Source organism: Chanos chanos, chromosome 8, assembly GCF_902362185.1.
Source record: "Chanos chanos chromosome 8, fChaCha1.1, whole genome shotgun sequence".
In the NCBI taxonomy this organism is placed as follows: Eukaryota; Metazoa; Chordata; class Actinopteri; order Gonorynchiformes; family Chanidae; genus Chanos; species Chanos chanos.
The window spans coordinates 44,917,971-44,929,447 of NC_044502.1; the positions used below are offsets into that span (position 1 = coordinate 44,917,971).

Below are 11,477 nucleotides of genomic sequence, written 5' to 3' on the forward strand. Positions count from 1 at the left end.
CTGCACTGCCATCTACTGGTCGAAATATATATAAAGTCGGTGCAGTTCTCCCACATTTGGCACCTGCTAGCACAGAACTACATATAGTGGGATGGGCATTGAATGGATCGTAAAAAAAAATGGCGTTTACTGTACACATCTCGGTAGAGCTCGACAGTTTACCTCATTCACCTTTCACCATGGGGCATAATTTCTTAAAATAGATCTTTCAAAATAGATGTCAAGCATTTCACTAGTGTAGTCTTACGCACATCGCTTCGCCATTATATATACTGTACGGTATAGTCTCTCGGCTCCTGTCTTGCAGGGCTCTTGTGGCTGACGTTGTCTTTCTAGGCGTTCACTGAGCGTTTTAGTTCTGTGCTGTACTCCAGCTCGTGGAGCGCAGAGAACGGATCGGCTGCATCCTTTTTCGTCCTCTTGAACAATTGCTAAAAGAGGCTTGTCCGTGGGAGGTATACGTTTCAGCTGAGTAAATGCATTAGGAGCGGTGAAATTATAACACAATTTAAAAACATTCTGCTAAGATTCGACTGTCCATGCTGTGCCGGTTTCCGTCTTTCCGAGAAGATGTTCCCTTCTTGCTACTCTAAGCCTAAAAATGGATCTCAGTTTAAGATGTCTTACACGAAAGTCATTTTCGGCGTGTTGGTAGTCTATGTAATTCATACCTGCTGGGCCATTTATGGCTTTGTCTATACCAAACCGTGTGACACTAGGAAAGGTGACAGTTGCGTTACTTCATATCTTGCCGGCAAACCAAGACTTCAGGTGAGACAACAGATAATACAGTCCCCGAAAACATATCTCAAATGTAAGGAACAGATGTTCTGATAAGACCTTTTTTATTTGTGATACCAATAGCTTCGTATCTACACTACGCTCGACCCGAATGATGTCGGTGGTCACAATCTTCTTTTTAAACTGAATGAGTTTGATATCCACGCTGGATTCGAGAGGTAAGGATATTCTCTGAGGTATATGAAAATGTCCTAAAGAACCATTCGAAAGACTCAAATCATCAAGTACAAATGACGATTCCAAGAAAAGAAAAATAATTGATTGCCATCAACGAGTATCATAAATACGTTATAGTGAATAAAAACCTGTTTTAAAACCGTGATTTAATTCTTATAATCAACACCGCATAGCAGACCGATCCGATGTGGTATTCAATATTTCAAGTTTTCTGTAAGAGAAATTGCTCTGTTATTTGTTGGCCTTTGTGAGGGTCATCATTTCCTACACTGAAGGGGGCGGTGGCGGTACTGACTAGTCAAACGGGTAGAACTCTGAGGGTTACTCAGTGAACGGACTGCACTACTCTTCATCTGAAGTATTATCTCCTCACATTGTGCCCTTACCATGGGAAGAACGGTGAACGTCACACTGCCCGAGATGACGCCCAATAACGGAACTCTGCACGCGGTGGTGTTCGTACACAAAAGCGGAGTGTCACCTCGCCAGGATAACCGCCACGTTCGTCTAGTTGCTCGTCTCACCACTCAGATGACTCCTCACTCTGCAGAGGCCAATCCTAATTCTGGAAAAGACACGCGGACAGTAAGACACCGCTAATCAAGCACGAAATCGAGGTTGTTCCTCTGAGCTCAATGTGTGTTCAGCCGGTTTGTTGCAAAGAAGAAAAAAAAAAGAAATTGCCAATCAAATGAATTTAAAAGATACTCATTGCTTCAGTTTCACTTATTTGCACTAAAAGCCATATATGTCTACAATGTACAACGATAATTTAAGTCAGTTATTCCGAATAGCATTTATACTGAACTTAAATGTGTATGGAATGAAAACCATGAAGTGTAGTTCTATAAATGACATGAAAACAAACCAGTAAGGCTCTAGGTGGATGTGGTGGGAATTTAAGAGAGTGTAAGACAAACTGTGTGTGGGTGTACATCACTGTGTGTTTTGTCTCTTTGTGTAACTCTGCTCCATCAAGGCTCATCTCTTCTGTCTTTCAGCATATCCCTCCTGTCTCCTCTGTGTAACTGTTCTCTCTCTCTTTCTGTGTGTCCACATATGCTCTGTCTCTCTGTGTAACTGTTCTTTCTCTCTCTCTGTGTGTCCACATATGCTCTGTCTCTCTGTGTAACTGTTCTCTCTCTCTCTCTCTGTGTCCACATATGCTCTGTCTCTCTGTGTAACTGTTCTCTCTCTCTCTCTCTGTGTCCACATATGCTCTGTCTCTCTGTGTAACTGTTCTTTCTCTCTCTGTGTGTGTGTCCACATATGCTCTGTCTCTCTGTGTAACTGTTCTTTCTCTCTCTCTGTGTCCACGTATGCTCTGTCTCTCTGTGTAACTGTTCTCTCTCTGTGTGTGTGTCCACATATGCTCTGTCTCTCTGTGTAACTGTTCTCTCTCTCTCTGTGTATCCACATATGCTCTTTCGCTCTGTGTAACTGTTCTCTCTCTCTCTGTGTATCCACATATGCTCTGTCTCTCTGTGTAACTGTTCTCTCTCTCTCTGTGTATCCACATATGCTCTGTGTAACTGTTCTTTCTCTCTCTCTGTGTATCCACATATGCTCTGTCTCTCTGTGTAACTGTTCTCTCTCTGTGTGTATTCACATATGCTCTGTCTCTCTGTGTTAGCACTCTGCCTCTCTGTGTCCCTCTTGTGGAATTCTTGCATCTCTTTGTGTATTACCTATTTGTCTATGTAACATCTCTGTCTGTAACACCTCTGTGTGTCTGTGTAACTCTTTTTGTGTTATGGTGTAACTCGTCCGCCTCCCTGTGCAGGATCAGAGGCTCGTCTCCTATTGGAGGTCACACATTACCTTGAACATCATGACGCAGGAATTCACCTTCAACGGTGCTGCGATTCCCAGCGACCTGCGGCGATACATGAAAGTGTGAGTTTCATGAAATGCACTCAGTGGTAAAGCCATGACTGTGTGTGAAATGTGGGATTCAAACAGGACACTGTAACCCTGCGTGTAATTTTTTAAATCATGAATTAGTGGCATATTTTACAGTGATAATATTTATAGTAATCAGTGGTCTGTCATTGCATATTTTTATAAGTTGGCTTTTTTTTTTTTTTTGAAACCTTGTCGAAGGTAGTGTTCTCATTTGAAACAGCCTTGTAATTGTAATGAAGCGCTGTTAACTGGAGACGAAACACGATATAATCTGTCAGAGAGAATCACTAACCGACGTTGTGACTTTTTGCAGCGTGGAGGAGGGAAAGAAGAAAATGTACCTTCCTCTCTTACTGGTGGACGAGATAGGGAGCAGAATGAAGGACCTCATCGTACGTATGACACAAGAGTCAAAAAAACACACGGACTGAAAACACATCATAGCCCAGATGCTGTGATTGGTTAATGTGTAGTCTTAAAGGTAATGAAGAAAGACGTTTCTTACCAATGTGTGTTTTTTTTTTTCTTCAGGAGCTGAATAGCACGACAAGAGAGGTTCCATTGACCATATCCTATGACTCCATCACGCTCCGCAAATTCCGCCTGTGGATTCACATCCAGGCTCTCATCTACTCCCTGAAACATTTTGGTATGGGCATACAAAATCAATACCTTGCATGTGACAACCGATCAATAATTTATTCGCTAACTTTCACATATTTGGCGCTGATGAAAGCAAAGGACATATTTGTTGAACTGTGCATAGCTTTACATATGAATAAGATGATAACTGAAATTAGTTGAATAGGTTAAGTATGTCAAATGAAGATCGTTCAGGTTTTTTGTTGTATGTACTTGTGGTTTATCTGCCTTCAGGGTTTTCAGACAGAAACGTAGATGAAATTAAAGGCATGTTTGTGGAGAGTGGTCTGCATATCCTGGCCTTGTCCATCCTGGTGCCAGCTTTTCACGTAAGCCTGTTTACAAACACACTCAGTAACTAACGCACCTGTGCACCGGTCATTCTCTCCTGTGTTAGCTCGTCTTTTCATTTAGTTTCATTTTTGGTTTCTCTTTCTTTTTTGAATACGCCTGATGTGGGATTAGTCGTCGTGCCGAGGAAAATCTCATGTTCTGTATGTATTTTCTACAGCTCTCGTTCGAAGTCTTTACCTTCAAAAACGACATCAGCTTTTGGAAGAAGAAGAAGAGTATAACTGGCATGTCCAGGACATCAGGTGACGTGGACAAAGGCCAAAAAACCTCTCTCAGTTTAACAGTGAATGCTGTTGTTCTTTTTTGTAATAATACTTGCAGTTACTGAAAACACTGATTTCAGTGACTAAATGCATCACTGAACTCTCTCACTGAAAAAAAAAATGCTATTCCACGTAGCTGCTGTGTGAACTTTTCAGGGACGAGGTTTTTGTTTGTTTGTTTGTTTGTTTTTAGTAATATTTGCGGTGTAACCAGTTCAGTGTCTCTCTGTGGTTGTAGTGTTTTGGAGGTGTTTGAGCACTGCCGTCATATTCCTCCATCTGCTGGAGGAGCAGAGCAGCTGGACGGTCCTTGTTCCTACTGCCGTGTCTGCCCTGACAGAGGTACAGACGACAGCTCTAAAACAGAATTACCATTACAGCCCTTGGCTATATTGCATTTTCTGTAGAAATGACCGTAGTGTGTCTTCGTATTAACTTTCTGCAGCTGTGGAAGGTAAACAGGGTCCTGGCAATTCGGGCAAAACCTCAAGTAAGTTCCTTCAGACGGTTTATTTGTTTGTTTGTTTGTTTGTTTGCTTGAATCTAATAATTAAGCAACAACATTTGACTTTTTTGTGTAGATTCTGTAAAGCATATCGTTTGAGCTGTTTTGTCCTTAGTAAGCAGCGCACTTGAGTAGGGGAAAAGTCTGTCTGTGCGTGTGTGATCTCTAAACCTGCGTGATTTTAAAGTTGTTGTTGTTTTTCCTCTCCTCTCTGAGTTTTATTCTTTAATGTGCTCCGTTTTAACAGGATGGTAAAGCGGATGAGCTGGAGAGAGCCACTGCGGAGTGCGACTCTCAGGTCAGATCAAACTCAGACTAAATCTGACGTCACTGAACTCACCGAACTCTCACGCCGGGAAAAAAACAAAAAAAAAAAAAGCTATTCCCCATAGCTAGCCGGTGAATTTTTCAAAGACGCGTTTTTCTTCTTTGTAGGCGATGAAACTCCTGTCGTACTTGCTGTACCCGTTGTGCGTCAGTGGAGCTGTTTACTCCTTCATGTATATTAAAAACAAAAGGTCAGGCAATTTTCTCACTCACATGTTAATGGCCTTTTTTTGACACTGAAATATTTCTGACTGTTGTTACGTCCTTCAGATGTCATTTTTATGATTTTTCTCCGGCAGCTGGTACTCTTGGTTGATCAGTAGTCTTGTCAGTGGTAAGTGATCAGAAATTTAGTTGTGTGGCATTTCATGTAATGAGGATATAAATGAAAACTATGTCTTCAAGATCTTCTCAGGTTTTGGATATAACGAACGTTCATGTTGTTTGTTTGTTTGTTCTTGTTTGTGTTAGGAGTGTATGCATTTGGATTTCTGTCCATGGTTCCCCAGCTGTTCATTAATTACAAGGTTAGTTTCTGATAAAAAAAACATCTGATAGAAAACAGCAGTTTCCATATTACCTGGTTCTCTGTTATTATATAAGCTGTGTTTGTTTTTTTTTTCTCACAGCTCAAATCAGTGGCTCATCTGCAGACTTCAGTCTTCATGTACAGAGTAAGTGTTTTTTTGTTTTTTTAAAAAAATTAAAACTCACTGAAAGCCCAGATGCTTTTCCACCACTCTATTTATTTATTCATTCAGATCCAAGCAGCTAGTTTTCTTTAGGTGTAAAATGTATAAATATTATGATATTAAGTTGTGTGTTCTGGTCCTGTCAGGGTTTGAACACATTCGTGAGTGACGTATTCAGCGGCGTGATCACGACCCCTGGTCCTCACCAGCTGGCCTGTTTCAGAGATGATGTCATCTTCCTTATCTACCTGTACCAGAGGAGGTGGGTGAATATCTCTGACCTTATCTAGTCAAAGGAGACCCTGTTTATGGTGAACAGGACCATCCTCTCCAATCTAGAAACAAGCCAGGCTTACCCAATCCACTGGCTCTTAATCATGGGTACCTCCACACCCCCACCCCCAGTTTGACTCACTCCAAACACTCATATTTATATTAGTATTTTTTTTTTTATATTTGACCCTTCAAAGTGACCTTTCATGATGTACTCTTGTAAAATTGTGAAAGTTTTGAACGCTGCTTCTCAAAAGGCATTGTCTCTTAAATGAAATTGTTCTCTCTTAGAATTTACCCTCCAAACAAAAGCCGAGGTCGCGACTATGGAGCTGCGTACAAGAGAAAACCAGGAAAACCAGGAAAGCCGCACGAGGAATGACAGTCTGACTGAGGAGAAAACTGCATGCATCCTTTAATGGAAAGAACAAAAAAAAGAAAAAGAAAAAAAAAACAGCAGCGGCAGAGGAGAGAGAGAGGTTACTGAACAGACTGTCTCTCCTCTTTTCGCTGACCGTTCCTCTTTTTGTTCGCCCGTCGTTTGGCTGGAAGAGACTCAGGGCTGATCAGGTATCAACACTTTCACATCTCGCGTCTAAAACAGCTACGCTAACACAGCCACACCAAAGCCAGGACCGACAACCTGCCGCTACGCCGACCCCCGGCCCAAAGCTTTCAGGACCAAACTCGCTCGCATTTCCAGATCTTTGTACCACATGGGTGGCATGCAGGATGTTCCAGAAAAGTCCAGTCTCACCCTTACTGGTCCAGTACCGATGCTGAATATTCTGATCTGGCCGTAACCTCTGTTAATCCAGCGCTGGAACCTGGTCACTGGTCTCAGAGCTCTGTTTCACCAGTGGACCTGTTCCCTCAACGACCGTCCACCAACCTAACTCATCAAAGTTCAGATGTCAACATTCATTTCGTCTTCTGCAGGCTGTAGCTCCCACACGCAAAACTTCACCTGCTATGGTTTACGACCCTACGGATTAAAAAAAAAAAAACCTACACCAGCTGCCACCAACTGAACAGAGTCAATATATACATACATACGTACACACATATATATACAGATATATATGTGTGTGTGTGTATGTGTGTGTATATATATATATATACAGTATATATATCTATAATGTAACACTGAACTGTATCGTGCTTAAGTTGGTTTGCAAAAAAATGTGTCCATTTTTTCCATGCACACAGATTCCCATAACCCTGGAAATCTCTCTCATATGATTGAGATCAGTGCTGAGAGGATGACAAACTAAACGGTGCAGGAGAGAGAAACTCTGCTTCTCTTGCTGAAAGTGCAAGGCCAGCTCACACGCTTCATTCTGAGACGGTGATTCTCGGGGGCTGTGTCAGCAAACCTGCAATGGAATGAGTCACAGACTCACCCGGTATGAGCGGCAGAAACTACACGCTCAGATGAAGTCTACCCGAAATGGAACTGGACTGAGCAAATGAAAATGTTATCTCTAATCTGCTTCCAAATAAACAAACAAATAAAGAAAAAGTTGATGGCCATAACGTTATGTCCGAGATGTTGTTGTCTGGTGATTAAAGCAAAGGGAGATTATTGCACCAGTGGGGCTGGTACAGGCTGGCTGTATCGCAAAAAAAAAAAAAACCCGGCCAGTTTAGGAAAGTCCAGACCAGTTTAAAAAGGTCCAGACCAGTCTAAAAAGGTCCAGACCAGTTTAGGAAAGACCAGACCAGTTTAGAAAGGTCCAGACCAGTTTAGGAAGGACCAGACCAGTTTAGGAGGGACCAGACCAGTTTAAAAAGGTCCAGACCAGTTTAGGAAGGTCCAGACCAGTTTAGGAAGGTCCAGACCAGTTTAAAAAGGTCCAGACCAGTTTAAGAAGGACTAGACCAGTTTAAAAAGGTCCAGACCAGTTTAAAAAGGTCCAGACCAGTTTAAGAAGGGAGGATTCTGAATACTTCAAAGGGAGAGATGATGGGTGCTGTCGTCCATCTTTTCTCTTGACGTATTATCCTCATTAAAGAATATCTGTAGTTAGACGCAGTCATGGTGAATGCATGCGGATGACTGTCAAGTCAAAAAAACAGTTGAATGAAATTTCTCTGAGAGAGGGGCATGCTAAGGAGCGTTCGGACGTGATTATAATATTATAAACAATGAAAAAAAAAAACAGCGTCTTCTCTTTGTCTAACTGTGTGAAGGGCATGCCAGGTTCCGGCCCTTGCGTGTTCATAAGCACTGGCCGACTGATGGAGCATTGGGTAGTGCTCTGTGGCAAACGCTGGCCTGTGAGAATGCGTCACCTGTGTGATGACATGACTACAGCCCAGACACGGTGGACCAGGGTCAGGACCTCTTGCTTTGTACTGTTCAGAGAACTGACAAAATGAAAAAGAAAAAGAATACACGGGGTGTGCCTTGTCTTCGAAAGTGAGAGAGATAGAGTTGCTCTCAGTCTGACAAACACACACACACTGTAAGGATGGAGGTCTCATGCACCCTGCTGTTTCTCTGTCTGACTACGTGTTCAGGTACTGTAATGAAGTTATTTGAAATGTGAATTGACGTAACTGGTGATTTTAGCACATACCGATTGTGATGAGATGTGCGCTGTGCCGCTACGGTGAGGATTTGAGGACGTGTAATATCTTTAATGAGAGAAAGTCCCACTGAGGGCTCGAAATTAGATCCTGTTTTTAATTGGAAAAGCGTGAGAAAAATTGGGACACTGTATTGGGTTAAGGTGCCTGCTTTCTGTTTTTTTTTTTTTCACTTTTAAATTGTAACTTAAAACTTTTCGTGCAGTTTTTGAAAGTCACTCTCTGCTGCTCACTGCAGTACATTGCAGAGGTGGTAAATTATGAAGTATTTGAACTTCCTGACAAGTGTCACCATTTTGCAATTTTGGCTACATCTGTGAATAGATTGTGTCAGTTTTACTCAGGTGCATACCTACTGATAACTCCAGTCACAGCTTACAGTGACACATTTGTGCATTCAGTTATATGCCGAAATTTCTCCGTCTTAGATTATTTTGATGATCAGGATCATTTGCATGATCCTGATAATGTGTGTTTGGTTATAAGCCAGCTCTGATTAACACCATCCTCTTGGCTTTTGGGCAGGTGACAGAGAGGGGATGGCGGATGAATGCAAGTCAGGCCTGTACATCGCTGAGCTGGACCCTAAAGGACGATGCATCACAGGTAGACGCAGTCAGATGCAAGTACACGCAGGGAGACGCAGTCAGATGCAAGTACACACAGGTAGACGCAGTCAGATGCAAGTACACGCAGGTAGACGCAGTCAGATGCAAGTACACGCAGGGAGACGTAGTCAGATACAAGTACACGGAGGGAGAGGCAGTCAGATGCAAGTACACGCAGGGAGAGGCAGTCAGATGCAAGTACACGCAGGGAGAGGCAGTCAGACGCGAGTACACGCAGGGAGATGTGGGTAGATGCGAGTACACGCAGGGAGATGTGGGTAGATGCGAGTACACGCAGGGAGACGTGGGTAGATGCGAGTACACGCAGGGAGACGCAGGTAGATGCGAGTACACGCAGGGAGATGTGGGTAGATGCATGCAGGCACAGTCAGATGCTGGTAGACGCCGGTGGATGCAGGTAAACTGATAGCGTGCTTTTGATTTCTCACACTGACGGGCCCAGGCATGCACTCAGGGCCTGTTTAGTATCACTGTTCAGTCCGCAGCTGTCAGCAGTTCCCAGTCAGCAGAGGAATACATCCACAACCCTGAGTAGCACTCTATGTCCTTGATTAGAAGAGAGAGTTTTTGTTTTGTTTTGTTTTATTTTTGCTGATGTACAAAGCGACTCGTAACATTCAATCGCGAATTCGCTTTGCCTGCATAAACCTTCTGTGTTTTGTGACTAACATTTTTTTTTTTTTGTTCAGTAGGTGACTTGTACTTTTATTAGAATAATTCTTTAAGTTTCTCCTTTAACTAAACTCAAGTATGATATTTAAAGGCGTTGCTTGCTTTAATTAATTGTATCAGAACATTAGACAATATAGAAGTAATACTGAAAACTTCAGCCCCATTTTATATGAAGTGGACATAATTCCTGTGAACACAAGTATGAATTACATAACTACACAAAACCTGTTAATGTGTTAATGTTATTATTATTATTATTACACAAAACCTGCATCTATATACGGGAGACATGACACCCAATAATGATGTTCATGTGTAAGTTTGCCGGAATTACATTGTTTTCATTTGAAGTGGATTCTAGAATTCTTTAAAATGACTGACAGCTGAACAGATGTGCTTCATATTGCAGTGAATGCACTGAGGTGCGTTGTGTGTAGCTACACTGCCTGGAAGGAGGGGTGTAACTGGAACAAGTGCGACTGCCTGGCCCCCCTGGACACCTGCATGACCACTGTGGATACATTAGGTACAACAGACACCTGCATGACCACTGTTGATATATTAGGTACAACAGACACGTGCATGATCACTGTGGATACATTAGGTACAACAGACACCTACATGACCACTGTGGACACATTAGGTACAACAGACACGTGCATGATCACTGTGGATACATTAGGTACAACAGACATGTGCATGATCACTGTGGATACATTAGGTACAACAGACACGTGCATGATCACTGTGGATACATTAGGTACATAGCCGAATTGGGTGAGGAGGGCCCAGGTAACAGTGAATAGTGAGAAAACAAAACTGCAGATTCAGTCTGTTAAAGAGAGTGTGGTAGGAATGGCTGTAGCACTCTAAACAAAGCCCCCCCCCCCCCCGCCCCCCCCCCCCCCCCCCCCCCCCCCTCTCTCTCTCTCTCTCTCTCTCTCTCTCTCTCTCTCTCTCTCTGTCTTTCCTTAGGGAACCCGAAGGCCTCAGTTAAGCTATGTGTCAGATTCCTGACCTGTTCAGGGGCTGCGAACGTCACTTTGGTGGATCCCAAAGGAGACGGCACCAGAGTCACCTGCTGCAGGACTCGACTGTGCAACGTCAGCAGTGCCATGGCGATGAAGCTCCACCCACAGTCGCCGTGTGCGTTTGTCTCCTTAATCTGTTTGACCAGCTGCCTCTTCTGATAGATATTAGTAATACACATTATCTATATCTATATCTATCTATCTATATAAAGAGAGAGAGAGAGAGACAGACATATACAATATGTCTATTACTAATATCTATAATATTCAGTACTCTTAAAAAAAACGTGTTTGGCAAAGAAAAATATATGCCCTTCAACCATATAATTTTGTTATAGATGTAATAACTATAGGTGTAATAACTCTATTATATAACTAATAGATAATTAATGGTTTGTAATACTGAAATAACGGTTGCAGCATTCTCTTGTAGATCAAGTTATTTTCCCCATCAATTCTAATAATTATGGCTGTTGTAATGTTTAGTTGTGTGCATTACAACTTCCCAACAGAGAACCTAATAAATGCAGCATAGTGTTAATGCTTCTTGGATGTTCTTGTGAGTGGTTTTGGGGGAGAAAAAACAAACAAATAAACAAACAAAACATTTATGG

At 42.4% G+C, this 11,477-nt stretch overlaps 1 protein-coding gene across 1 annotated transcript; it reads left to right on the forward strand.

Moving 5' to 3' along the window:
- Nucleotides 1-570: 570 nt before the first annotated feature.
- On the forward strand, nucleotides 571-6,321 carry LOC115819175 (cleft lip and palate transmembrane protein 1-like protein). Its single transcript, XM_030782733.1, has 17 exons — nucleotides 571-771; nucleotides 865-959; nucleotides 1,374-1,563; nucleotides 2,762-2,874; nucleotides 3,197-3,275; nucleotides 3,415-3,532; nucleotides 3,760-3,854; nucleotides 4,037-4,121; nucleotides 4,381-4,484; nucleotides 4,588-4,632; nucleotides 4,895-4,945; nucleotides 5,083-5,165; nucleotides 5,274-5,308; nucleotides 5,446-5,501; nucleotides 5,604-5,648; nucleotides 5,813-5,928; nucleotides 6,231-6,321. Exons 1-17 carry the CDS (start codon nucleotides 571-573, stop codon nucleotides 6,319-6,321), a joined length of 1,602 nt encoding a protein of 533 aa, XP_030638593.1.
- The last annotated feature ends 5,156 nt before the right edge of the window (nucleotides 6,322-11,477 follow it).

Excerpts from the sequence above, each read along its gene's own strand:
- LOC115819175 (XM_030782733.1), top strand. The coding sequence starts at position 571 with ATGTTCCCTTCTTGCTACTCTAAGCCTAAAAATGGATCTCAGTTTAAG. Across the intron at positions 2,875-3,196 it reads CTGCGGCGATACATGAAAGT|CGTGGAGGAGGGAAAGAAGA; the intron begins GTGAGTTTCATG and ends GACTTTTTGCAG. Across the intron at positions 4,633-4,894 it reads CAATTCGGGCAAAACCTCAA|GATGGTAAAGCGGATGAGCT; the intron begins GTAAGTTCCTTC and ends CCGTTTTAACAG.